This window comes from Taeniopygia guttata, chromosome 20 (assembly GCF_048771995.1).
Source record: "Taeniopygia guttata chromosome 20, bTaeGut7.mat, whole genome shotgun sequence".
NCBI lineage: Eukaryota > Metazoa > Chordata > Aves > Passeriformes > Estrildidae > Taeniopygia > Taeniopygia guttata.
This window is the reverse complement of record NC_133045.1, coordinates 5,020,491-5,048,057: the sequence shown is the minus strand read 5'-3', so window position 1 is coordinate 5,048,057 and position 27,567 is coordinate 5,020,491. Positions and strand designations below refer to the sequence as shown.

Below are 27,567 nucleotides of genomic sequence, written 5' to 3'. Positions count from 1 at the left end.
ACTGGTTTTGAGAGTGGTTTGGTTTTTTTGGGTTTTTTTGGTTTTTTTTTTTTTTTTTTTTTTTTAACAGTACAAGAACTGGGAGATCCTTGATGAAGCTAACAGGTCTGAAAGAATTAGGCCAAGTACTTCATTATACAGCAGATGGCAAACTCCTGAAAATTACGCATGGTGTCCTGGAGACTTGCAGATTCAAAGACAAATGAACAAACAGCAGGTCCATAAACACATAGTAGTGGGAAACAGCAGGAAGGTGCTGACTAATATGGGTACTACAACTGCTGCAGGTGCTGAGGCAGCTCAGGCTGAACAGACCCACAGCAGGTGCACAGGCTCACGTGTTCTCCCTAAACAGCATCTCCTGTTGCTGCTGCTACAAGCACAACACAGGGCTGGCTGAAACACTGCTCAGCTCTGAGAGAGTTCCTCTTTTCCTACTCAAAATTAAGTTCATGATGTTTCTACTGAGTTTATGTAAGTGTCCACAGGTCACAAGTCAATCAGGGATCTAGTAAGATCTCACTGAAATTAAATCTATTAACTTATCACTTATTTTTACTTGTCTATAGTTGCCTCAGATTATTTCTATCAGCAAAACTGAGCTAAATGCCCCTTAATAAATTAAGCCAAGAGAACACATTTTTATAAAGAATACAAATAAGGAGAAAAAATATATTAATACGTAAAAAGCAGATTCATATTTAAACTCGCATCCAAAACAGTTTGCTAATAGAACATGAAAACAAAAAAGAGCAACTGAACTACAGCAGATTTTTTCCTGCAACCACTCAGGCAGTACAGAGGATAAGCTGTACATGAATAGCAGTGGAGCTGTCACCTAATGTCACCTCATTTCAACCCAAATCTCTGAGCTGTACCTCTGCATCCAAGGTGGCTGAAGCCACGATCAGGCGAAGATCCCCACGCTTCTTCTGAACCTGGGAGAGAGACCAACAACATCCTGAATTAAAACTGCTTTCTGAAATACAAGACTAGAACTAAGATTTAGAGAATCCAGATTAGCAGAAACCTCTCTGTAGAACAACTTTAAACTACAAGACAGTTGATGAATGAAGCAGCCATATCACCCCACAGGTCTAAGAACCCAATGACTATTTGGAGTTTTATGTAATTATTTTAAGGGCATTTGGTCAGTTATTTTAATTTACTCTTGATTTCTGGTGGGAGTCAGATCCTTAATAGGCTGAAAGTCAGCAACAAGACCCTATCAGATCACTTCACATGACCAGCAGCAGCAGAATCAACAGTGTATTTTTGGAGCTATCAGCTAAGGAGACATTTCAGCATCAGAGGAAAGAAACAGAGGATCCTCAATGTCAGATGACCAAAGTAAATAGCTGGGTATGTACAATGGACTGCAGGATAAATGAGGAAGCAGCAATCATGCTCCCTAAATGAGGAAGCAGCAATCATACTCCCCTCAATTACCAGCCATCAGGATCAGAGGTTGAATGAAAAGGATGGAAATTAAAACAGTTACAGAGAGCTGTATTAAAATTACCAAACTAAAATTACAGAATTACAGTGAATTAAAAAAGAATTACCTTTTTTAGTAAGCCAATGGCAATGTCTGTATAAAGAGTCCTTTCATGAGCTTCATCCAGCATGAGGACACTGAAAAAAGCAGAAAGGTATGGTTTCAGAAATTACTTGACTGACACTAGAATCAGTGTTTCCCTGTCTTCTAGAAACACCATTTTTTGAAATGTGCTGCTGGACTCTTACTGTTCACAGCCACTTACAGAATTGGGGAAGCTCAAAATGCTTGCAGCAGTGAAGCAGGGAGAAAAATGTACCTGACAACACATGGGACATGCACACTGTTCTCTATTCAGGATAGTTTTTGGAAAGGAGTAGAAGAAAACAAGTCTATGTTTATTGTACTGCACAGGTTTTCTGGATATCAGAAAAGCCTGTTGTTAATTTTTTTTTTATTAGTGTAAGGAAGAAAAAATAATTTAAAATTAGGAAATAAAACAATTCAGACTCCATAAGGCCCCTTATCTTTTGTCTCAAATCTACAGCATCAAATCTTGTTGGTTTTGGTGTTGCAATGATTAACTAACAACAATATGTTGTTGATAAAACAATGTTGTCTTTACAACATAAAGAAGTCAGAGTTCTACAATAATTTTCACTTTTCAGTCCTTAATTTATAATATCCATTAATAACTTATAACAGCTTGAAAAAAGCAGATTTTTACCAATTGCACTTCAGAAAGCATTCATTCTACATTTTCTTACCTGTATCTTGTTAATAAAGGATCAGCCATCATTTCCCTCACCAGCATACCATCAGTTAGAAACTAGAAGTAAATGAAGAAAAAAAAAAAGGCAAAAAAAATCCTTATCACATAGTCTCCACTAACTGTGACTTTAATAAATATTTTTCTATGATTTTGCCTTTTGCCTGAATGTTTCCTGGCCTTTAATTTTCTAATTATCTATCAAATTAGATTGTGATTGCAACTGTGGTCTTGAAATAAGTAGAAATTGATGGTAATACCCTCCAAATTTCCAACTCTAAATGAATAATCATGCTTAAAAAAATTAAATTCAGCTCTATTTAATGAAAAAATATCTCCATTTCTTTCACTGTAAAAGAAACACCAGCCTCTGAAAAAAAATCACAAAGCAAATTGTCTCATTCATCATCACTGCTATTCCAGCACAACTAAAGCAAATCCTCTTCTGCAGAACACAAGCAACACTAACATTGCTCAGAGCACTGAAAAACATCTGCAAAGTTGCTATTTAATCCACCAAATTATCTCTCAGCCTACTCATCTTGGGTTTTATCTCTGCTTTTAATCAAAATCTATTGTTAGGGGAGGATACTTTTAATCTTTGATTCACTGCAGCCTTTTCCTATGACATTGAGTGACACACAGCTCACACCAATGCTGTACCAACAGCTGGCCATACCCTGAAATTGTTTTCTAGATTTAAAATGGTGCTTGTCAGACTATCAGAATAGAACAGGTACTCATTTTATTAAGGTTTGGATTGCCACAGCCATTTCAAGCAGAATTCTGGGGTACCCACCTAGGAAACTGAAATGTTACCTATTCTCTTGAGTGAGCATCACAAGGTTCTCATTAATTTTGCAAAAGTACTTGAAAAGTTTCAACTAATCCCTTCAGAGTAACCACACACTGTTGGTGTTTCACCTTAATTCTTGTAGCCTGTGGGTCTGTGCAGTCGTCAAAGCGGATACAATATCCAACCTCATGTCCCAGCACTGCACCCCTCTCATCAGCAACTCGGCCTGCAACCTGGGAAAAAGAGATCCTCATAAGAACAAACAGCTCAGACACTTCAGCCTTGTGTCATTACAAACTACAAACACATCTAAAGACACAATAAAACTCCACAATACATTAATTAGTCCCTGTAGAATTCGAACCACAAGTTAGTGCCAGTTATTTGAGTGACACTCCAGCCTATACCTACAGGCAGTGAATTCATTATTTCAGTTGGAATCTTATCACCCCATAACTCTGAGCCCAAGAATTCAGGATAATTGTCAATCTTGGTAAAGCAAGCAAAAGTTCAGGAATTTCTAAATGCTTTATATCTTTGCAGCTATCTATATTTGTTTCTAACAACCCCCATGCTCTAGATGGGAGAACAGATAAGTCACTATTAAAATAAAATATAATTTTCAGTTCAGGATAAAGCAATAAATTATCAGTTATACTTCTTATTTCCAGTAACAGCCACAGTCCAGGCAGTCTGCAACAACTTCAAAGAAAAACCTGCTGTGTCCATGTACTAAGCCTGAATGGAATAATCTTTCTATTTTAGGCTTAAAAATGACGCATTAAGACATGAAAGGGAAAAGAAATGTGAGTTTGCTGTGAGAGATCATTGCAGCACTCACAACATATTCTGTAGAACTTGTGCTCTGTCAGCTGGATGCCCTGTGAAGGAGAAAAGGGAGGACACTGCAGGCAGACTGCCCAAAGCACAAGATGTAGAGCACTGCTAGAGCCTGTCCCCTTAACCAGGCTGGGTCTGGTCAAGGAATGCTGGATTCTACACTATTTACCAAGGTGGGTGCTGGTGTGTTGCAGATGCCATTCATTATATTATGGACAACAGGCAAAATGAGGGTTCTAAAATGGCACCCCAGCTCTCTGTAAAAAAAAGAATGCTGCAGCAGAAACTCCACCCAAATCAGTGCCTGGCAGCAGTTGTGAAGACAAAGGAGCAGTGGATGCTTTCTGTGCATGCTGCTACCAGAGAGAAGTCACTGCCCTCAGCATCTCCTTTTCCCCCTCACAGCACATCCAGATGATGTTATGGTCTCCAAGACAAAATATGTATATGCAAAAATTTCTCACAATAAAACTGTTTCTCCCTCTGCCTGACATTTTCACAAGGGGAAACAAAAAAAAAACCCCACCCCATAAAAACAACAAAAAAAAACCACAGAAAAAAAAAATTAAAACACTAGTTATGAATTGCTAGAAAGAGGTACACAACTCTTGTTTCTTCCAGAGGCTGCATAACTATGTGAAGATTTACATCACTGTTTCACCTTGTGAAAGAAGTTGAGGGTTACACAAGCACAGTTCTAGTCCTGAGTCAATCACAGCTCAGCCCTAATTTTCACACACAGTTCTGCTGACATCAGTCAATTTTACTTCAAAGCTTCTACATCTGCAATTCTGGAATGCTGGAATTTTTGGCCAGACTCACTAATCAGGTTGAATTCGGTGTGTAACCCCAGCAGCTCTTAGAGAAAGACAAGCAGAAACACCTATTCATACAGGAGCTCGTGCAGATTCCTGCTATTCAGCAAAACCTGCTGCTAAACTGGAGGTTATAATGCCAAAGGACTGGGGAGATGGGGACACTCACTGAAACAGCAGCGACCCGACGAGGCTGTGTCACCCCAACAACTCTTCCTTCGGCTGTCCAGCCAGCTTCTGCCAGGTACTGCAAACAACAGTGGGGATAAGAGAGACACTGGTCATGCTGGGCTTACACCAAGGTGTTAGTTCCTCACACTTTGTGTTTTCACCTGGTTCTGCTCAATATTCCATGTAAAAATCCCCTGAGGGACTACCTGATTTTACCAACCTAAACAGACACTTACTTGTGGAATCTGCGTTGATTTCCCACATCCTGTTTCCCCAATAATCACCAGAGTCTGGTAGTTCTCCACTAGGTAAAGTATGTGATTTCTTAGCTGAAAGAGAAGATGACATTTAAACATAAAAAGCAGATTGTACAAAAATAAGAAGACAATTAAAGTTACAATATTTACATATCTGGCAGATACAGTAACTTCTTGTTACATGGAGTTCACTGCCAAAAGATGAACAGTCCTTTAAAATCTATAAATGACATGTACAGCATATAGTAAATAACATCCATCAACAAAGCCCTTAGAACTGTCAGTTACAGTGGCCAAACAGGACAATAAATTCCAATAGAGAGCAAAGTCATAAAATAAAACCAAAAAACCACAAGAACCAGTCATCATACAACACATTTAATATATCAAAAAGAACTCCTGTACCTTAAAAACAGGCAGCTTTTGCCTTTGCTGTTCAATGGAGAGGGAAGCATAAGGGTTGTAGATGACAGTCACAGCGCTGCTCTCAGCAGGGCTCTGCCTCTCCTCGGAGACACTGACACCAGGACCTTCTGAGCCTACACAACAGGAGTGAATTTTAACTGGAACAACACACTTCTGCCTGGTGTATCACAATACAGCCAAAATAAGTATGTTTCATACAAATAGGAATCATGGGTGGCCGCATATTAAAAATAAAAAAGTTATCTGTGAAAGCAATCAAAATATTACCTAACAATAAACAAGGGATATGCCCCTTGCTTCAGCTTTGAACTTACCTCAGGAGCTGAAATTTGATTTATTCCTCCTGCGAATTATCACAAAACTACTGACAACTGAAACTGTGCAATCATGCAAGTGAACTAGGGACAGCAACTCATCTCAATAACAGAATGGGTCATCTCCACCTGCAGATTCAACCAGGAAAGTCTGAGAGCAAAGAGGATTCCCCTGTTTTGTAGGATTGCCTAGCTTGCACTTCTCCCCTGTTAAAAGGTTAGTCCTTTTCAGAAGTGTCACGCAGTTCTAGCACAATCAACAATTACCATCATTGTTTCCAAGGTGCTTCTCCACTGAGCTGCTCTCCCTGGTGTTACCAAGGTTATTCCCAGCCATGGCCAGGATTTTGCTCCTCCCTCGGAGCTCCTTGGGATTGCCCTGCACACTTCATATCCCCTCTAGATCCCTGCAAAGGGCAGCACACCCACCCCACAAACCACCCACTCCATCCCCTGTCCTGCCTCTCTATAGCGGGCAGCACCCTGCTGGAGCCACAAACACCCCGGGGCTTTGGCAATGAGGGCACAGCCACTTCCCCACTGCCCTCATTCAATCTTCGAGCTTGGAAAACACCTTCAAGATCATCCAGCACAACCATCACCCCTGCAGCACCACTGTAATCCCTAAACCACATCACCCAGCACCAGATTCAGACGCCTCTTAAAAACCCTCAGGGATGGTGACTCCATCACCTCCCCGGGCGAATTATTCCAATGCCTGACCACCGGAACAGGGAAATAAAAAATTATAACAGCTAACGGGAACCTCCCGTGTCTCAGTTTAAGGCTATTTCCCCTGGTTCGCTGGCGGCAGACACGGCAGAAGGGACCGGCTCGCACCTCAGCACAGCCTCCTGTCAGGGAGTTGTAGGAGAGATGAGGTCACCCCTAAGCCTCCTCTTCTGGAGACTGAGCGAGCCCAGCTGCCCCCGCCGCCCCTCGTAAGGCATGTTCTCGAATCCTTCCAGAGCCTTGCTGCCCTTCACTGGAAATGCGCCAGCGACCCCAAAGAGCCGAGCGGGGCAGCGCACGTTCGCCGCACCCCTCACCACGGCCAGGCAGCTCGGAGCTCTGTCCCCCACACCCCTCCCCACAGCCAGCAGGGCTCCACTCCCCGCGGCGGGGCCCCGTGCCCCGCACCCCCACATCCCGCACCCCCCAGCCCTCACCCGGCTTCCAAAACTTCACCGGCCCCACGGGCGCCGCCATCTTGGGGTGAGAGGGCGGCCGGAAGCGGCGCCCACGTGACGCGGCCCGCGTTGCCATGGAGACCGCGGCCCTGCCGGCCCCCCTACACAGCCACAGCTGCGCTTGTTCTACCTGCGCTTCCTTCTTCCTTCTGCCTTTCCTTCTTCCTTCTGCCTTTCCTTCTTCCTTCTGCCCTTCTTCCCTGTGCCCTTCTTCCCTCTGCCCTTCTTCCCTGTGCCTTTCCTTCTTCCCTCTGCCCTTCTTCCTTCTGCCCTTCCTTCTTCCCTCTGCCCTTCTTCCCGCTGCCCTTCCTTCTTTCCGCTGCCCTTCCTTCTTCCCTGTGCCCTTCTTCCCTGTGCCCTTCTTCCCTCTGTCCTTCTTCCCGCTGCCCTTCCTTCTTCCCGCTGCTATTCTTCCTTGTACTGCTCTCCCTTCTTCCCTCTGCCCTTCTTTCTTCCCTCTGCCCTTCTTTCTTCCCGGTACCATCCTTCCCGCTGCCCTTCCTCCTTCCCGCTGCCCTTCCTTCTTCCCTGTGCCCTTCTTCCCTTTGCCCTTCCTTCTTCCCGCTGCCCTTCTTTTTTCTGCCCTTCTTTCCTCTGCCCTTCTTCCCTGTGCCCTTCTTCCCTCTGCCCTTCCTTCTTCCTCTGCCCTCCTGGCGCAAACTGGCATCGGCCGAGGCCCTGGCACACAGCTGTGGCTGCCCCTGGATCCCTGCAAATGTCCAAGGCCAGGTGGGATGGGCTTTGGAGCAACCGGGGACAGTGGAAGGTCCCAGGGGTTAGGATGAGATCTGCTTTAAGGTCTTTTTCAACCCTACCCATTCTATGGTCACCGGGGAGAGCACATAGGATTTAAATGTGTCTAAAGATCACTGCCCAAAAGTCCCTGCTCGTTAATTAATTAGAGCTGATTCCTTCTCCAGTGGAGGATGGCTCCACACTACCCACACCATAGCTGCTGCACTTTGCACCAGGCAGCTGAAGGACAAGAAAGAAAATTATCACACTAATAGTGAACAGACACAGCTGTGCCCCACCACGGGCTGCTCACAGCCTGTTTAAACCACAAACACATCCATGAAAGCCCATGGAAGTCACTATTGAGTCAAACTTATTGTAGGCTTTGAGCTAATTAAGTAGAAGCTAAAGGAAATACAAACACATCCAGAAAAGCCCGTGGAAGTCACTATTGAATCAAACTTAATGCAGGCTTTGACTTAATTAAATAAAAGCTAAAGGAAGTACAAAATATAGAAAGCCCAAACTGTTTCTAGTAAGTTTATTAATACTGTCATATATTCATCCTTATGTGAAAGTAAAAATCTAATCACATCCTATATTCTTATAACTTCCCACGCTAGCAGTGCAGTTATGGTGATTAACACAAACACAACCCTCTACCTCCATGGTCACTTGTTATGCTGAGTAACCACATGTAAAAGAGGTTATTAAGTTATAATTATGATGTTCTTAAAGTTCTAACTATATGTTTCAATGTACTTTTGATATTAAGTTCACACTATCAAAAAAAACCCCACAACTCACAGTATTTTTTATCATCAATATATTAGTAATTGTTAAGAAAAAATCCCACATGGAAAGAGCTGCCTATTAAAATAATGAGATGAATAACAAAGTGGAGAAGTTACGCTTGAGAAAATATATACATATAATTATTATGAAAATAAGACTGCACAAACAGTATTTTGCATAGATTCCAACACTGTATGGGGTTTGCCTTTATGGAAAATATAGCTAAGAATAAAAATACATATTTCAAACTTCTTTACATCTGGATAGCAGTTAACAGTACAAAGCCATAAACTCTTGAATATTTACAGATTAGGAGGCCAGAATGATTACATTTCCATGATGTCAGTGCAGAAGAAAGAGGGCCCAGATTAGTTGCATACTAATTAGTAGATTTCTCCAGTGTCCATTTTTGCAATCTTACATTTCTGTAAGATCCATCTGCCCAGTTTAATGTCACCTTGCTGCTGTTTAGCTGAAACCCATGTGAAATTCCCCTGCCAAGTTTTTACCTTCCCCTCTGAAGCCCAGAACCCACAAGACACTCACACAAGCACATATCTGAGTATTTTGCAGTAGAAGAGCCACAAGAACAATTGAGAAATTGTAAACCTTTGTTTTGACTAATGAGTATCTGCATCAGCAGGCTGCTGGAACTTCAGTACCTCAATGTGCAGCTGTTTGGGAGGATAGCTTATTCATTTGAGGGTTTTTTTTCCCCTCCAGAAATTAATGGATTAAAAACAGTAATTAAAAAATTGAGCTTCCAAGAGACCTGAAAAACAGTTCTGTTGCTGACTTCTGTGTCATTGCATTTCTGGTGGAATTAGGACTTTTGTGAAGAGGGAGAAGCTTCACAGATTTCAGATCTACTCAGCTTTTCCCAGAAGACCAGACAGCAGCAGTGACCACAAAGATAAGAAGTCTGTCTGGTAATGCCAAGGAACTGGTCTCATTTGGCTCTCCTACAAACATAGTGGGTAGTTTAGAATATTATCACTTGCACACATTTATTGCATGATGTCCAACAATCCAAACAGTCTAATATAATGGCCATTTGAAATTCAGTCACTGCTAAAGCCTTATTTGCTAACACATTAGCTTGTTCTGCCTGCCAGCATAGCTTTGTATGAAGAAAATTGTATGAAGAAAATATGGAACATTGGAGGAGTAGTAGTGTGGTACTGACCTACTGGTTTCTAGATTAGGGTTACTTCTGGTTTGTGTCATGTACCAGTTGGTGGAGAGTTTGTACAAGACCAAGACTGATTTCAGAGCCTGCTTTCATCTTCAAACAGACTTTCAAGCAATATGAATTTCAATACCTACATTTCTTGAAAAAAAGGGTTGAACTACTGAGCTATGACACTGCCAACCCATCAGCTTAAAATATGCATGAACAGGTTGAGAAATGAAAATTTAACAGGATAGTAGAAGTCAATACTGGCTTTATAGTATTCTTCAAACAAAGCCACAATTCCAGTTTCACTTTCTGTCAGTCTGAGGTTTCTTTCCCAGCTGCCCTCACAAACACACTGCAAGACAGCGCTGGACAGGGATGGACAAACGTGGTTCCTGAGGTTCTGCTGCTTGCTCTGCATGGACATGCAGTTCATCTCTCTATGATCCAGTGTGGCCTCATAACCAGGGAGCCATTCCTCTTAGTCAGCGGGGGAGAGGTGTGCATCGTGTTATTTGGGGTGTACACGGCCTCCCTGGAGGTGTGCAGCCAGCTTCTCTTCCTCTTCAGATCTCCTACAAATGCTCTCAGATACAAAAATTCCATTCTCAGGAAGTGTTCCCTGGTCATGTCTCTGGAAGCCACTGTTATCCTGAACAGCTGGTCCCACACCCTGTTCTTCTTGCAGCTAGAAAACTCTTTGAGGTTGATAGGCTTTGACCGTGAATGAAGCATCCGAAATTCCACATCAAAGTGCGCAACTGCAGGGCCTGACAGGATCAAAATGTTACTGCTGTTCAGCTTCCCATCTGTCCATGTAAAACTAGCAAAGGAAGAGTGAGAAAGTGATGAATTAATTCAAAATAATCAGTAAAGAAAGTATTCACTAGAAATTCTCCTCATCACATTTAGTTATGTTGTTCTTAGAACCCAACTGATAAGCAGTGAGCTCTTTTAAGAAGAAATGTTGGTCATAAAATCTGATAAGGAAAGCAATTCTTCAGCATTGCTGGTTTTCCTTTCCATGGATAGAAATCAGATAAAGCAAGAGAAAGAAATTGGCACTTGCCTGTAGGAGCCTGTTGTCACTCTAATGCCATCAATTAACATGAACTTTTCACGGGCTTTTCCAATGATTTTGGTGCCTGACCTGGTGCAGTATGTGCTCCCCGTGATAATCCGAACCCTCATCAACTGTTAAAGACATGGCAAGAGTCAGGTGGACTGCAAAGTTCAGTGATTGCATTTAAAGGAGTAACACAGCAATAACCATCCCTGATGAGCTGCACACTGGCACAAGAGCCACCCACTAGGAACCAAGTGAGGATTTTGTCTTGTTTTTGTAGGCAAAGAGGTGACATTAAGAGACAAACCCATAAACTGACTGTGCAGAACGGGACTGTGAAAATTCCTGTCACCTAATCATCAGGATCCAAATTCCACAGACTCCTGTGCACCTGCTTCTTCCCTCAGCCTTCAAAGTCTCAGCGAGCCCAAACAACTCCAGTCATGCTTTAGGAACTGGACATTCCTCCTGCATTTCCTTGAACATTCAATTAGTATTTGTGCTCAGAAAGCAGCTGTAACATCCAATTACAAAGGTTTCAGATTTTCTGTTTTCTATTGCTCTCTTATGTAAGAATAGTTAAATCTTCCAAGATAGAACTGGAGCTACATAAAATCCATTTTAAGTTGTGGCAGCAGGTGTAACAATTTCTTCTTTTTACAGCTTAAAGATTACAGCCCTAACCCTATAAATACGACAAGGCTCACCTTTTCCTCCTCAAGGTCAACTCTCAGATCCTTGCACATTTTTAAAAAGTGGGAAAATGAAGACTGATCTAGAAGGATATACACTTTAACTTGCCGTTGGCTACAGGCTTCCAAGAGGTCTGTGAAGATATCAGTGTCTGTGAAGGAATCCATAACCAGGGCAATCATCTGAAACAAGTACCAGAAGAAACCATTAGGCTGTTTCCACAGCATCAGAAAGGGGATAGCACATGAGAAACTTGAGTTTCAAATTAAATACTCCCTCCTGCCTTTTTTTCAGGTGGTTATGGAACATGGTACAGCAGTCTTCTGTGATAAAGAGTATTCTTCCTCACGCTGAGATAGAAATAGACCCCTGTATTTGCCCTATGTTAGGCAAATTTGATCTCTTCCTAAGCAGGAGAGGTATTTTTCCTTGAGAACAGATGTCTTTTCCTCAAAAGCATTGCCAGAATAAAAAGTTGAGCTTACTTCCAATACTACAGTTTTCCACTATTTCAACTTATCAAATATAGAAAGGAACAGTAAGAAAACCCAAAACAAACAGAGTCCGACTGCTCTTTATATCTTAGCTCTCTGTTTAAGATAAAAGTGAAGTTGGTCTTCACCTTGTAATTCAGACTCTCATATTTCAAGTCAAGATCTGAATAAAACATCCCTTGAAAGCCAGCTCCTACCCCCTGCAGATTTTCCCCATGGACTGAACCCCAGGATTTGCCGTGGATCCTCCGCAGGATGGGGAAACAACGGCAATTTCAGAGACCTGGGAATGGGGACTCCGCATTTATCGCTCACGGGGCGCCAACTCCGAGGGAACTCAGCGGCACCCGCAGAGCCCGGACTCGGTTTTCAGCAGTATGGGGGGTGAAAGAGCTGACAAATGATGAACCTGATTTAAAACCAAAAGGTGTTGGGAAAAGCAATACGAAACAGCGGAGTAATTAAAAACGGGAGGTTATAAAGAGCAAGCGAAGCGGGGCAGGGGAGAGGGGCCGGCAGGGCAGAGCGGGGCGCTGCCGGCACTCACCTGCCGGGCGGAGCGGATCTGGCGCCGCACCGCCTCCTTGCAGCCGTAGATGCTGTCCCCGCAGCCGGGCTGGAAATGCGCCTCCACCCGCGTCAGCCCGCGGAAGGCGCCGCTGGCGAAGCCCGGCCAGCCCAGCTCCAGCGCCGGCGGCTCCAGGTCCGAGCGCTCGGGGAAGTAGGTGAGCGACGAGGCGTCCAGCGAGGCGCCGGCCGAGCGCTCGGCCGCCGGCTCCGGGCCCGCGGCGGGCGGCAGCGCGGCCCGGGCGATGTCCTGCACCTCGGGCTCCGACAGGAAGGGCGGCAGCTGCTCCCGCCGCAGGAAAGCCCGCAGCGCCTCGGGGCCGCCCGCCACCAGCTCCTCCAGCGCCAGCCGCTGCGCCTCGCTGTACGGCCCGGCCGGCGGCGGCCAGCGCCCCGAGCCCTCCTCCAGACACTGCGACGCGCTGCCCATGGCCGGAGCGCCCCGCCGCTGCCCCGACCCTTTATAGCGCTCCGCGGGTGCCTCCCGCCCCGCTCCGCTCCTCCCGGCCCGCTCCGCTCCTCCCGGCCGCTCGCCCACGGCACAGTCGCGGGTGGCACAGCCCGCAGCTTCTCCACGCCCAGGGAAGAAGCGCCAGCCTCGAAGGAGGAAGGCTCAGCCCAGCCCTGGGCCTGCTGCCCAGCCTGGATCAAAAGGATGCTCCTAAGGTTGGAAAGGGCAAATGGCCCCAGCCGGAAAGGAGCAAGCGCCGACGAAATGACTTAGTCACCCCGATTTAAAATGCCAAATAAACAGAAAAGAAATCTCAGATGATCAGGTGAAAGCCCCATGGCAAAAAGGAGTTTATTTGTAAACTGGTTCTTGTTTCTGTTAGAGTACCTTAACAGCTGCACGGTATAATAAAGCTAAAGAGCACATAGAACAAACAAGGTAATTTTACATTCATTCAAGAACTGCAGGACTTGAGCTCTTAAAAATACAACTCGATATTGGCTTTGAGGGTGTAATCTTGGCTCCCTCCCTGCAACTTGGTTTGGTGCCAGTGTTCCAGATCCACGAATCAAGCAATAAATTCCTTATCGCTTTGAACAAGTGCAGACAGAACTTTTTTCCCCACCTCCAGCTTTAGTGAAGGAGTGGCTGCTTAGAAATCCCAGCAGTAAAGGTAGCTAAGCTTCATATTGTTTATAGCTAAGATTCATATTGTTCATATTGATTTCAGACAGAAATGCCAAAGTTAGTTACTCTCAACACTTACAGCCCTTTTGAGTTATGGATATTTTTATTCATTCATTCATTCATTCATTACTCAAGCCAACAGCTGAAATGTGCCATCTACTGGACACACGTGCCCCTAAATAAAAAAAATACACAACCCAGACTCCAATTTGATTTGGCAGAATTCAGTGTGGTTGATCACTGAAGTACTGAGATGCAGGTCTAAAGAAAAACAGTACAGGCCGGATCTCAGGGAGAGACTGCACCCACTGCTCAGGTAAGAGACCCAGCAAGCACAGACATGCACAGAAATCTGCAAACAGATAAAGGCTTTGCAAAGCAACCAAACCTCAGGTCCACTCAACATTGGAAGTATCTTCAAAATCCAGAGTGGCACCTTAGTTCCTCAAACCAAGTTAGTAGTGGAAAAATGATAGAGCAGGAAAGAGTAATTCAGACAGTACAGTTAAAAAGAGAAAACTTTTTTATTTAATTCCTACAGTGATTTGTAAATTAACATTACCCAATAAACCCATAACATTCCGTAGTGCATTTGTCAGTTTACTTTTGAACAGGGGCTTTGTCACATGCACTCAGTGATTGTCTCTCCATGGAGCTCACTGCAAAGAAGGAAACACACACACACACAGATATTTCTATATCTCTAAGAAAAGGCAAAAGCATGGTTGAACTAAAGGGCTAGTTAGCTCATTCAGAAGGCTTAAACAAAAAAATAATACACTTGAAGATAACCTGCAACTGTTTCAACAGACTCTTTTTAACTTTAGTGTAAGAGTAACATAGATCACAGAAGTTAGAATAAAAACAGCTCTTTGTAAAAGCTGATCCCTCTCCTGTCAAAGATAAAGTGGACATAAAAACCAATATTGGAAAAAAAGATTGAGAATTCCTTGATATAAGATAGATCTCCAAAGCTAATGTGAGCAAGTTCAGTGTGACTCAGATTTTTCCAAGTTTACATAAATTAAAACTAGAGCATTAGCAATCCTGGAAATCAGTAACAAGTTCAGTTTTGAGGTTAAATACCCAGAATTAAAATGATCTTCACCACTAATGGAGGAACCTCTAAGTTGTTGCTATAAAATGTCTCTTTTTCGTCACTTACATTGCATAGTATAAAACAAAGTGCTGGAGAGCGGTGTGTTAAAAAAGTATCAAAGAACTAAAAGTGCTGGATGGAAGTGGAAGAATCTTTAGTGACAAAGTGACAGCAGCGTGAGACTGGGGTTTGTGTGCTGTGTGGTCAGGGCAGGAATCATTTTCTCAGGGCAAAGAGCGAGGCGTCGCGGAGGCTGCGCAGGCTGGCGCTGATGTCGCGCCTCTGCCTCAGGCTGCAGCCGCCGGGGTACTGGCTCATGTAGCTGGCAGGGACACGGCCCCGCCGGGACAGGATATCCACCATGTGGCTCAGCTTCGACCTGATCGTGGAGTAGTGGAATTGCCTCTCTTTGTGCAGTTTCTGCAAATATTGTGCCCTGTGACTACTGGAATATTCAAAGGACCGGAGAGAGGATATTGAGCCTGTAGAGCTTGGAAGAGAGCGCTGGGATGATGATGAAGACAATGAGTGCAGGCTAGAACTGGATATGGCCTTTCCAGACAGAAAATACTCTTCTTTTGACAACTTTCTGGGAAGGAGGGGTGTTTCTGTGCCATTCTCTTCTTTTGTCTGTGTCACTGCAGTCTTCAGCAAAATGGATGTCTGAGTGCCCGTCACTCTGGCCGTGACAGAAGCCTGAGTGCTAGTGTCTGCTGTGGCAGCGCTGGCCTGAGTGGCTGCACTACATTTTGTCACAGTTGCCATCTCTTCCCACGGGCCAGTTTGAGTTGATGCACTTCTCTGTTCCACTGTGGCCACTTGATTGCTGAACGACTCCTCTTCACACAGTTGAGAAAGCCGCAGGTTACAAAGATTTCCTGCAGGAGTATATTCAGTTTGATCTGCTTTTTCCAGCAATTTCTTTGGAGTGCTAGACAGTCTGGCAAATTCTGCTCTCAAGTTGCCTTCCACAGTATATTCTTTAGAGGATTCTGTTCTGGTCAGCAGGTGATCAAACATGCCACTGTTCCTGCAGCTGGACGGTTGCTTTGGGCTGATGGGCAGTGACTGGGCATAAAGAATCCTGAACTGGAGGTCAAAGTGTTCAACCACTTGACCTGACAACACCAGCAAGTTGCTGCTGTTCAGCTTTCCATCAGACCATGTGAAACTGTTGAAAACAAACCAAGACTCACAGTTAATCTCCAGTGCATTTCAACAGTAAGCTACAGACAGCAAGACTCAGCTTAAAACTGAAGGCAAGGTAAGAAGGCAGCAGACTATTCATTTCTGCAGGAAGAACTCTATTTAGCCATGGCCAAGCTCTCTGCTAGCAACAAGCTGAGTAAACCAGTTTTCCAAAGGTGTTTTCAGATTTGCATCAGCCCCACTTTAACTCAGCCAGTCCATGTGCCTTTGGCACTCATTAACACCAGGCAAACAGCAAAGTTAACACATCTTTTTGCAGCAAATCCCCATTTCTACAGCTTCACCGGGCACCAGCAGACCCCCAAATACTTGCCTGTAGGAGCCTGTTGCCACTCTAATGCCATCAATTAACATGAACTTCTCCTTGGCTTTCCCGACAATTTTGGCACCTGACCTCATGTAGTACGTGCTCCCTGTGAGAGTTCGAACTCTCATCATCTGGTTCAAAAAAGCAAGGAAAAAAGTGACATCAAATTTAAGTTAACTTGCAAAAATCTTTGATTAGCAATTCCACTTAAAAGCTGCTAAGCACAGTATGGAAGATAGGAATGAAATGAGCTTTTTTATACAGTCTGCATGAGTGGTTTTAGTCACACAGTGCTAAATTCCTGTTAGATTAGGTGAAAACAGTTCCAATTAGCTATTGCCCAGGAAGGCAGGAGTGTTTTTCCCCCTCCAGAGAAACTTTTACTGCAGTGAACATAAGCCTATCCAAGCCAAGCCATAACACAGCCATGTCCGTTTATATTCACAGCAGCTAAGCAAATCACCTGGCTCACATTATCCAAATCCTGTTAAAAGAAAGTATTAGGAAAGAAAGCAGATGATACCAGAGCTGTCCCACCCTTTAGCTTCCCACGTTTCTGTTTTCCTTAGCAAGCAGTTCCTTGAGCCAAAGAATAAAGCTATTTAAACATTGCAAAATTAAATCCCGGAAAATTGCTGCATCCTGAGGACAGGGATCCCAGTGCACACAGCACATGGGGTTGGTGCACATCATGGTTGTAGCTCCTACATATGGGCAACACACAGGTTGCTTTAGCCTTTCAAGGCAGTCTGATGCCTTATAGAAAGGTTTTTTTGATATGTATAAACTGTACCACAAAAATAAAAACAAACCACACTGACCCCAATTTAGTACTTACACTTTCCTGCTCAGGACAAACTCCCAAATTGTTGCACATTTCCAAGAAATGGGGTACAGAGTCCTGGTCAAGAAGGATGTAGACAGGGACTTGGCGGTTGTTATAGGCATCCTGAAGGTCACCGAAGATCTCAATGTCTGTGAAGGAATCCATCACAAGGGCAATCACCTGCAAGGAAACCACACCACTTACTCAAGGGACATCTTCTACACAAGACCACTGCCTCCCCCAGCCATTTCTCCTGCTGTTAACATCAGGGCTTCATGCACATTTCCTTGTCCTCCTGCACAGGCTCTGGCAAGTTCTAAAAGATTTCTATATTCCCACAACACTCCTGTAAATTCATTTTGCCCCAGCATGCAAAGTATAGGCCTGAAATGGTTTTTCATCTGTCTGCTGCTTTTGTACACTTTCACATCCTCCTTTCCTACACAACCCCCTGTAATGTGGCCAGACTGGGGAAGCTATCACCGTGGAATCTGACAAACCATCCAGACAAACCATCTCCACATCTGTTCTCCCAGCGTTTCAAGCAGCTACAGGGAGAATTAGCTCGAATGGCCTCCTTGCTGACAGATCTCACAAATCCCAACTGATTTCCAGACCCTTCCTGGTTTCTACACTCTCACTGAGTTTCTATCCCTTACCTTCAAAGGAAATCCCTCCATTCACCCAACAGTTCTTTCAAAAAGGCAAATCCTAAAATGGGAATATCACATGTTTAACCATCTCTCCAGCTAATTCAGAGACACCTCACACACTGATTTGTTGCTCGAGTCCTCACCCTTCCAAACCACTTCTGTGTAAGAACACAAAGGCAGAAATTATTCAACTTTATGACTGAATTTTCTGCTTTTCTATTAAACCAGCATAAAGAACAATGAGAATACAACCACTGTGGGTACCTGGCACTTGCCCTTATCAGATGGAGGCTGCTGCAGCACACCCAAGGTGTATAAGCACGCAACACAGCTGCTCTGTGTGTGGCACAGCCTGCACTTACAGGAAACCTTTCCCACAGGAACAGGCTGAGCTTTGCATTCCCACCTCTGTCCTGCTCCCTAAGGGGCTGGCTCTGTTTGGCTGAGTTCTGACATATAACATGCACAAACACATGGGTATTTCTAGATAAAGTTGCTTTATGTTGGTGCTTCTTGCGTGTGTCCTGAGCTTCTTGCCACCCAGTCACTGGTCTAAGCGTTGAAGATTAAAAATCAATAAGATGCTTTTGACAAGACAAGACAAGTAAGAAAACCACCCTTGAAAACAAGACAATTCACACTAAAGCCTTGGTAACACTGATGCCTTTGTACCACAGCTCAATTCACAGCACATTTGATTTCTAGTCCCAGAATTAGCAGCTGAAAAAGAAATACAGTTTTGCCCAAAATGTTTAGAGGAAAGCGAGAAAACGCTTTTCTCTACTCATCCATTCAGGATAGCAAGGACAAGATCACAGCAGTCACCTGAACTAACTGCATTTCAGTGCACTAATTAGGGAATAAATTATGCAGTCTGAAGTTTTCCTAATCTTCACATTAACATAGAAATGATTAAGAAGTATCACACAGAATCCAACATTCAGTAAATCTTAGGGTTTCAAAAATGTCCATTTACGTCCACAAAAACGCTCCCCGAATCAGGCACAGCCACAAACGGGGCAGGAGCAGCTTGCCTCGCTCTTGGCTCAGACTGAGGGAAGGTGTTTGACAGGACGATGCAAGAACAATATTATAAACAAGTACAGCTTTTGGGGGGAATAAATCCCTTTATGGTGTTTACTCGAGTTACCAGACTGGTGTCATATACCTGTAGGGATTGTTTGAGACCAGAGCTTCCCCTGTGACCGTTTCTGGCAAGGAGCCCGTCGTTCCTGTCATCCTCACACACTCCCTAAGCTTCTGCCCTCGGAAGGGAGTGGAGACTAAGCTCAGTTCTGATTCAGGGTGTGCCGTGCACGTTACACAAAGAGACAGGGGTTGCTTCATCTGGCCACCCAAAAAGGAAGCTATACATTTAAATTTTAGCGGAGCCAATGGAATGGCTCTCAGGAGAAGGGTGGTTCCCGGCTGGGGATTACAGTTGGAGGCTATGAACTCCAGGAGCGCAATGAGTTACGGGGAATAGTTACAAATTCCTGCGCCACGTGATTTTCAAACCATACTGTGCATCAGAACAAAAGCGTTCACTCCCGTAGGGAGAAAGTCCTGTCAGAAGTAGTTCTGTGCGTCATTTAGTGAGCTAAGGAAGGAATATACAACCACGGTGTTATATCTATAGGTAATCTTCTCTTATAGAAGAGCCTTTTTCTGTGTCACACGCTTTAAAGGACAGTAGGAGGTTACTGCAAGAGCACCTGTCTGGCAGCAAACATCAGTGGGGAATCCTGAATAGGAGACCCTTTGCTCCGAGTGAGAGCAGATCAGCTGGATAGAGCGGCTGCGCTGGCCACGACAGCAGCACTGCGGGACGGGGAACTCTTGGCGCATCACCCAGAGCTCCCGGGAAAGGGAGGGCTCGCAGATGCAGCAGAGTGCCACTTCTGTATTTTCGAGCTTGTCCTCCTTAACCACACTGTCTGCTGGACGATAATTTTAAAGCCACGTGGATACCGAGCGTGGCAAGGCGCAGCGGTGCCGATTTTTGATGCGCTCGCAGACCCAGGGGAGAGGGGCCCGGCAGGGCAGAGCGGGGCGCTGCCGGCACTCACTCACCTGCCGGGCGGAGCGGATCTGGCGCCGCACCGCCTCCTTGCAGCCGTAGATGCTGTCCCCGCAGCCGGGCTGGAAATGCGCCTCCACCCGCGTCAGCCCGCGGAAGGCGCCGCTGGCGAAGCCCGGCCAGCCCAGCTCCAGCGCCGGCGGCTCCAGGTCCGAGCGCTCGGGGAAGTAGGTGAGCGACGAGGCGTCCAGCGAGGCGCCGGCCGAGCGCTCGGCCGCCGGCTCCGGGCCCGCGGCGGGCGGCAGCGCGGCCCGGGCGATGTCCTGCACCTCGGGCTCCGACAGGAAGGGCGGCAGCTGCTCCCGCCGCAGGAAAGCCCGCAGCGCCTCGGGGCCGCCCGCCACCAGCTCCTCCAGCGCCAGCCGCTGCGCCTCGCTGTACGGCCCGGCCGGCGGCGGCCAGCGCCCCGAGCCCTCCTCCAGACACTGCGACGCGCTGCCCATGGCCGGAGCGCGGCCCGAGCCCGCCGGGCGCTCTGGGCCGAGTTTGAATCCAAACAGCGCGGCCGCCGCCGCGGCCTCCCCGCCCCGCCCCGCAGCGCCGTTGGCTCCGGCCGGGCAGCACCGCCTCCGCCGGGCGGGTCCGGGACGGAGCTCCCGGCTGGGGACGGCCCTGCCCGAACCCTGCGGGCCTTTAATGCAGCCGGGACGGCCCTGCCCGAGCCCTGCCGGCCCTCAATGGAGCCGGGACAGCCCTGCCCCAGCCCTGCGGCCCTTTAATGCAGCCGGGACGGCCCTGCCCGAGCCCTGCCGGCCTTTAATGGAGCCGGGACGGCCCTGCCCGAGCCCTGCCGGCCCTCAGCGGAGCTCCCTGACTGGGGAGAGCCCTGCTGCCCTTCAGAGCAGGGATCGCGGAGCTTTTGCCCTGAACAGAATCAAACCGCCCGTACAGATGGGCGCTAACCAAGGCCGGAGCTAAAGCCTTTGAGCGCTCCCATGGAAGGCAAGCACGGCTTTGGCTCTCCAGCTTCTCTCCAGCTCCAGCTGCCGCCACTTCACAGAATCGAGGAATATTCTGTGCTGGAAGGGATCCCCAAGGCTCATCAAAGTCCAATTTCTGGCACCAGGAGTGCCACCATGGCCCTGAGAGCACTGTCCAAACGCCTCCTGAACTCTGAACCCATCCAAATTACATCCATCCACTGCCTTGATTTCCTCTTCTAGACATCCCCTGGTGTAGACAGCTGAGGGGCAGAGATATTTAACAGAGTGCCAAAACTCAAACTAGTTAAAAACCAACCAACTAAACAAACAAACAAACAAAAAAACCCCTCAGTGGCATTTTTGTATTATTAAAAGAAATTTAATATAATTTTTAAATTAAAAAATTCAATCTCTCTATTAAAGACACTGAGTCAGGTGCTAATACTGTCAAACATACACTTTTGGCATGAGTTTTACATAAAGTTTAAGATTTTATGCATTGCTTCAACATGTTAAGAAACCATCTTCATACTTACAGTAGCAATAAAGTCAATTCCATACAATATCAAATATCCTTTTTTAAAAAAAGTTTTAAATATATTAGACTCTGATTGCCAAAATGCCATTTTATACACAAAGCTGCTAATACAATATACAGTTCTTACATTATCTTTTTCTTCACATAAAATACATTTCATCAAGTTTTATCTGTACATCATTTACTACTGATCAGTGGAATTACGAGTTATTGCAGAAGGCTTGCCATCATCTCTTAGTGTCCTGTACACGCAGCAGTCCCGCCTGTACCAGGCTTATCCACACTTCTGCAACCTCACACTGCAATCTAAAGGCTGAAGACGTGGTGGTGGCAATACTAAGGCTGCATCTGCACTGTTTAAAAACCCGTGTCTCCCCTCCAGCTGCGGGTGGAGATCATTGCATTGGTGTAGCTTTGGGAACAGGTATCTCGAGCAGAGTTTCCTCTACTACAGCTTCCACGGTTGAAATACAGCAAAATATTCTAGGTCATAATCGTGCCATGGTAGATGTTGCCCGGAGAGCCCAGCGGTACTTTAATTGTGTGAGAGAACTGAGAAGTCCTTTAGCAGTTTGGCCAACATGAAAACAGAGTAAAGGTGAAGAACAACCAAAGGGAGAACTGTTCTGTCACACAGCAAAACAAAAGAAAAAATGTAAAGGTGCTCTGGTCTAAGAGGTGAGACTTTGGTGCTGCAAGCACATTCTGAATTCTGCCTGTAGAGAACTGACACACCAAAGCAGTCAACATGAGTTGTTAAAATACAATGAAGCCCCTGTGCATCTCCTTTCTGTGTATTTAGGAAGAGAGAAGTGGCGATCATGAGAGAAATTGAAAGAGCAATTAATAATGTCACAATCTGGCATGCTCTGGACTGTTATCCCCTTGCAAAAGTCTCCAAGTTAAAAATCAGCAAGAACTGTATAGTCGCCACAAACCTTCCAGAGACGAGTTACCTTTAGCAAGTATAAGGCACAGAAATAACCCAGGTGTAGGGAGAAACCTTCCAGCAGACAAACAATTCATGCATGGCTCACTGGAGACCAGTGCTATTGCTTCCTCAGCATATTCCCTTTTCCATGGTAACTGATTTTGTTTCAGCAGGGATGATAGGGGTAATCAGAGCTCCAAGACTGAAGAAAAAAGGACACTAGATAGAAGTTGTAATTTCATTTGGGAGCTTTTAAGGGATTTCAACCCCATGAAGTAAGATCCTGCTCAATAAACCAAAGAATTCACTGCTTCCACTGAGTATTGCACTGAGTCATTATTGCTATTGCTCTGCCATGCTCTTCCCCTTCCCTACCAGGAGTTCCTCATCCAGGTGGTTCTTCAACCACACCTCCAAGATGGCACAGAATCACTTCAGCTAGGGTCAGTTCTTCCCAAAATTGGGAGGGTTTTAAGATTCAGGAGCACCAAAGAAATGAAATTAGGCGGGCTGAAATCACATAATGTGGTATGTGAAACACAGATCCAGGTCTGATTTCAAACAGATCCCAGCAATGGGACTTAAGCCCTTATCTAACATTTCAGTGCTGAGCTCACTAAAGTAGAGACACTGTTTTGAAAGACACTTTTTTCTCCATCTAACAAATTCTCTCAACATGGAATGTAAAGCTGCTCTCAATCAACCACTAGAAACAGTACAAACTCAGCACACAGGAAAACATTGTGAGGAGAAGGAAGGGTTATTCTCATGCAGCTCTGCCTGCAACAGATCTGTCAAGACATTCACATTCTCAGATCTTTGTACAGTCTCTATGAACAGCTACAACCTTTGGCTCACTCGTAACTGAACTGGGACTCTAATCTGGCCTTGAATCTGTAATTAGATATTTATTGATCTTAAAACCATTCAGTATGTCATAAAAACCTCAAATGCTCCTCTAATAAACTATGTCAGTCACAACATGATTTTTAGGTTCTACAGCTTTCAGCCATATTACGGTCCAATGAAATAGCCAAGTGCCCTCTGCTCTGTACCTCAGAGCTTTCCTCGGGGATGGCCTTTAAACACACAGATATCAAACCCCCACTATTGTTGCAACACTGCTCAATTTTACAGTGAAAAGTGTTCTTCCTAGAGGTAGGCTGCTGTAATGCCCATGTAGAGAACCTGTGTGTTTTTTATTCCCCCAAAAATCTGTTTTTCTTCACAAAATAGTCCACCAGAAGCAAGTTAGTTATCCACCTTACAGAATCCTTCATCCCAGACCTACAACCAACAGCTCTGCCAGTGCTCCTCAGGCAGTGACAATTATATCCCAAATGTCACCACACAGAAGCATGAATCCATTCCAGGCCATTCTTCAACAGCCTTCCAGCTCACACCCTGGTGCAACTTCAGCCCAAAGCCAGTGGTAGGTAAATACTTGGCAGGGCTGTGAAATATATCCTGCAAGATTTATCCATTACTGCCTCTTACCATTAGTAACTCTCCTGTCTGATTAAGAATGGATTACATTAGATCAGGCACCACTAGACTTCACAGCTAGGATGATGAGATCCCAGAGTTCAACTTATGTGAAATACCACTGGAAGGCAAAAAGCTGTTTGTTTAAAATGGACTGATTTCCTGCAGTTTCAACGTATTAATAGCGCTCAGTGAAAAGAAGCCTCCAACTACTTTACACTGTTGCATTCAGTGATCTCCTTTTCATTTCCTTGGAGTTGGGCAGGGTTCAATACACTTGCTAGCACAAAGTTGCTCTGAGAAGGAAAAGGGCCCTACTCCTCCTTTGCTGGGAGGGAAGGCAACATCTGGGCCCAAATTTTGCACCATATACAACCTAGTAGGTAGCGGCACCAAAATTTGTTAGAGTTCAGAAATCTCATCAGGATGGATGTGGAGAGACAAACCTCACCACCACGGGAGAAGAGAGGCACCTGAAAGATCATCTCCCCAGTTCTGAACAACAGCCAGGCCACACTCGTGTTATCCCAGAATAATTTACTCAAGGTAATCAGAAGAGCCACTGTTAACCACACACAGATGTAGTAAAGTCTTTCCAATTACCAAATCGTCCTCTTACTACCACAGAATGACTTTCAAAATCCTTTGAGGTCAAGCACAAGAAGTGTTTTCTAGTTCTATAATTAGCATATGTTTCAACAATGGAGGGAGCCCAACTTCTCTGGATACTTCAAGCTCTGCCTTTAGCAAAACTGAAGTTTTAAGTGAACCAGATCAACTGCTACCACTTTGTAGTTTGCACCTAATATTGGAGAGGAAAAAGAATTCTATCTTCCTATAATTCAAAGCATTGAATTGTCAGCCTGGTACCTCACAGGTCCAAAGGCATCTCCTGCACAGTGTGGCAGTGTGGTGGCACACAGCTACCCCTGCTGCCCCAAGGAGCCCAGAGCCCTGTATAGGAATGTATCCAGCACCAGCAATGGGTGCATTTAATGGGGGGCAGAGGGTAGCACTTAACAGTCACTGGCAGCCTCAGTCAACTTTTTATAGCCTAGAAAAAAGTTAAGGCTGTGAGGATCCCTGCAAAGGGAGAGTACATGTGAAAGGGAATGTTGATGTCAAACAGGTGCCAGATAAAAGGAAGATGGGTGGAAGGTGCATTTGCTGTTGCTTGGCTGAAGCACAACTACATGAGCTGGATTTAATCCACTGAGGCTCACAGAGACCCAAACAGGTTCGTGTTTTCAGAGTTTGGAATTTAAGCTGCCCAAGAAGACACATATTCATGCAGTCAAACAGCTACATGTATGACAGCCTCTCTGTGCAGAGGAGTTAGAGATTTACAGTTCTTTCTTAGACACAACTTAAGTGTGGCCAGTTCCTCAGAGCTGTCCCGCACTCTCCTCTCACCTCCCCCAGGTACACAAAGCCTGAACTTGCTGCAAAGCCGGTGCCAAACCCCAGGTTACCCCGTGCCAGTGTTTGCCAGGTGGGCTCCCAGAGTTAACATGAACTACACCCAGACAGGGCTGGCACTGCAGCTGCTCCACAGCAGAGAGGCTTTGTTAAGTGTCAGGCAACTCCTCCAGACACAGAGGCATTTAAACCTGCCTCTGCCAGCTGCTACCCACTGCTGACAGCTTCAGCAAGGGAGCTGGAGAACAGAACAAAACATCTCCTGTCCTGCTGCAGTGTTCAACTACCACAGCAATGGTTACAGTTATTTCTCAGCCAAAGAATGCAGGTTAATGCAAGTGTCGTCACATCTACGGGATTAGAAATGCTTCCATGGCATTCCTAGGTTAGTGTTGGCAAGCCTTTCCTTCCCATTCCTCCTGAGCACTGTGGTTCTGGAAATCCAGAAAAAATCAGAACACAAAGCATATTGCCCCTAGTATCTGTGTTGAGCGTACAGAGTAAACAAACAGAATCAATAGGAAAGTGAGATCAACAAAAGTCTTTTCAGTTTTAACAAATTAAGAGTCTAAATAGTACAAATAAGTTTTTTTAATTACTTATCCCAATATAGACCTTTGTCAGTATTTTATTGCAGTAAAATTCTATTGCCAGGGCCCCTTTATTGCAACATCAGTTTTAAAGCCTATTGAGTGAAGCCTGTTCCAGGAAAAGTTCTGCTTCAAACCTGATGGCAGTCTGCAGTGACAAGCTGACAGGAGCAGAACAGGACCCAGCCAGTGCACAGTTTGTGATGGTGAGCTGTCACTGCAAGGAGGTAACGCCTTGCAAACTTCCTAAGTGCAGCATCTGTGCTTTCTTGTTGCTCTGGCCCAGGAAGTGCTGGATCCAGCTGTGTGGGAAACAGCTCTGTCCACTCTTGCAAACCTCACGTGGGGGCTGACCTCCCCTCCAGGATATGTGTATCACTCAAGAGTGGAAACACAGGTCTGAACTGTCACCTTCCAGCTGCTCAGTGACTTACAGCAGGAGGCTCAGACACACAGATTTGAATTCAGATCCTTTCTTTGTTCCAAGGCATCGCATGGCTTCCCAGGGATGGGGAGGCAGCACACCATACCTTCCTTCCCCAGGGAGAAAGACTCAGGAGACTCTTTTGACACCATATTGATGTGCCTCCCTCCTAAGAGCCTTGCTCCACCTGCATTACTCATCCAGCTGCAATGGAAGTAATTGGCAGGGTGAAGTACAATTTGAGATGAACAAGGCTGCCACAGTCAGGATGTCCATAACCAAATTCTCCCTTTGAAATGCAAACAACCCGCTCACTGCGATAGATCCAACCAGCCCAGCCACGTCTCGTGTCCTCTGGGGTGACACACAGACCAGACTAGGAAATCCTGCAGCACCCATGAACCTTCTCTTCCATTTCCTCCATGGGAGCTTTGAATTTCAAGAGGGGTGGATCACCACTGGACACTGTGTAATACACTGAGGTCCCATTGGAGCTGTAGGGAGAAGTCCTGGATTCGATTAAGTGCGACTTGGCCTCGCCCACGCTCTCAGCAACTCCTGCCACGCCGGTGCTGAAGTGGGTGCTGAGGAAGGGGTGCTGGAGGAGTTTGGCTGCAGCTCGCTGCCGCTTCAGTTCCGACAGCGTTTGGTGGTTGTGCTCCTTGTAGGTGCCCCAGAGCTGCGGGGCCTCGGGCAGCCCGGGGCTGCCGTAGGGCAGCACGTGCCCGGCGCTGCTGGGGTCAGGCTCAGCGTGCATGCTCCAAATGTCCCCGTTGGAAAAGGTGTACTGGTAAGGGCTGGCAGATGCCATCAGTCCGTTCTGCAGCGGCATCTCGGTGTCACACTGCGTGCTTTTGTTCGCTAGCTCCGGGAGGAGGGAGTTCTCCAGCACTGAATTCTGTAACAAGACGTAAAAGAGCATTTTCCCCCATTCCCCATGGCAGGGGTCATCCCTGCAATAACCTAAGTCTGTTCACACTCAGCCTTTATACCAGACGGGTGCTGCAGCACAAACATTGAATTCCCCCACTAATGCTGTCAGTCCCAACCAGGAGCTATTTCCCAAACAGGACATGGAACCTTAACTCTGAAGGCCTCACACACACACAAAAATCTTATCTACATAACGTGACAATAACTTAATTAAAAACAAGTCACTGCAAAGCATGCTTATAATTCTTTTGTGAATTACCAGTTTGTGAGCTTTAGAATGAAAGGCAGACACTATTTTTTTTTGAGCATCCTGTTTCATTTTTATCTCAAAACTATGTATGCAGTTGTACATCCAAAACAGGCTTTCCACTTGAGTGGGACATCCCAGTTTATATCAAACGAGAATTTA

General features: G+C 45.6%; 4 protein-coding genes across 5 annotated transcripts in view; all 4 read right to left on the bottom strand.

Moving 5' to 3' along the window:
- The window catches only part of DHX35 (DEAH-box helicase 35), a 28,839-nt gene extending 21,697 nt beyond the window's left edge, over positions 1-7,142 (bottom strand). For both annotated transcript variants that reach the window (XM_030288526.4, XM_002189744.7), the window contains exons 1-8: positions 7,056-7,142; positions 5,552-5,685; positions 5,126-5,218; positions 4,888-4,965; positions 3,192-3,296; positions 2,266-2,327; positions 1,566-1,635; positions 879-938 (exon numbers count right to left, since the gene is read on the bottom strand). In XM_030288526.4, coding sequence (XP_030144386.1) covers positions 879-938; positions 1,566-1,635; positions 2,266-2,327; positions 3,192-3,296; positions 4,888-4,965; positions 5,126-5,218; positions 5,552-5,685; positions 7,056-7,095 — 642 coding nt within the window. In that variant the 5' untranslated portion in view covers positions 7,096-7,142. The remainder of the gene's footprint in view (positions 1-878; positions 939-1,565; positions 1,636-2,265; positions 2,328-3,191; positions 3,297-4,887; positions 4,966-5,125; positions 5,219-5,551; positions 5,686-7,055) is intronic.
- A 1,478-nt stretch (positions 7,143-8,620) lies between these two features.
- Positions 8,621-13,129, bottom strand: LOC115497915 (protein FAM83D-B). The gene is made up of 4 exons (XM_030288687.4): positions 12,584-13,129; positions 11,557-11,724; positions 10,853-10,977; positions 8,621-10,606 (listed from the first exon to the last, which is right to left on the bottom strand). The coding sequence occupies exons 1-4, from the start codon at positions 13,031-13,033 to the stop codon at positions 10,216-10,218; spliced, it is 1,134 nt and encodes a 377-aa protein (XP_030144547.4). The 5' UTR covers positions 13,034-13,129; the 3' UTR covers positions 8,621-10,215.
- A 1,117-nt stretch (positions 13,130-14,246) lies between these two features.
- On the bottom strand, positions 14,247-20,452 carry LOC100226756 (protein FAM83D-B). Its single transcript, XM_002189665.5, has 4 exons — positions 19,909-20,452; positions 17,195-17,362; positions 16,363-16,487; positions 14,247-16,011 (listed from the first exon to the last, which is right to left on the bottom strand). Exons 1-4 carry the CDS (start codon positions 20,356-20,358, stop codon positions 15,057-15,059), a joined length of 1,698 nt encoding a protein of 565 aa, XP_002189701.5. The 5' UTR covers positions 20,359-20,452; the 3' UTR covers positions 14,247-15,056.
- A 1,057-nt stretch (positions 20,453-21,509) lies between these two features.
- Positions 21,510-27,567, bottom strand: part of PPP1R16B (protein phosphatase 1 regulatory subunit 16B) — a 59,802-nt gene continuing 53,744 nt past the window's right edge. Inside the window, exon 11 of the mRNA XM_030288458.4 lies at positions 21,510-27,123. Within this exon, the coding sequence (XP_030144318.4) occupies positions 26,602-27,123 (522 nt within the window). The 3' untranslated portion in view covers positions 21,510-26,601. The remainder of the gene's footprint in view (positions 27,124-27,567) is intronic.

Bases quoted from the DNA above. Each gene is read 5' to 3' on its own strand.
- LOC115497915 (XM_030288687.4), bottom strand. From the start codon at position 13,033: ATGGGCAGCGCGTCGCAGTGTCTGGAGGAGGGCTCGGGGCGCTGGCCG. The intron at 11,725-12,583 runs GTGAGTGCCGGC...TACTTGTTTCAG, and splicing joins AGATCCGCTCCGCCCGGCAG to ATGATTGCCCTGGTTATGGA. The intron at 10,607-10,852 runs GCAAGTGCCAAT...TTCCTTTGCTAG, and splicing joins GTGACAACAGGCTCCTACAG to TTTTACATGGACAGATGGGA.
- LOC100226756 (XM_002189665.5), bottom strand. From the start codon at position 20,358: ATGGGCAGCGCGTCGCAGTGTCTGGAGGAGGGCTCGGGGCGCTGGCCG. The intron at 16,488-17,194 runs GTAAGTACTAAA...TTTTTGAACCAG, and splicing joins TTTGTCCTGAGCAGGAAAGT to ATGATGAGAGTTCGAACTCT. The intron at 16,012-16,362 runs GCAAGTATTTGG...TGTTTTCAACAG, and splicing joins GTGGCAACAGGCTCCTACAG to TTTCACATGGTCTGATGGAA.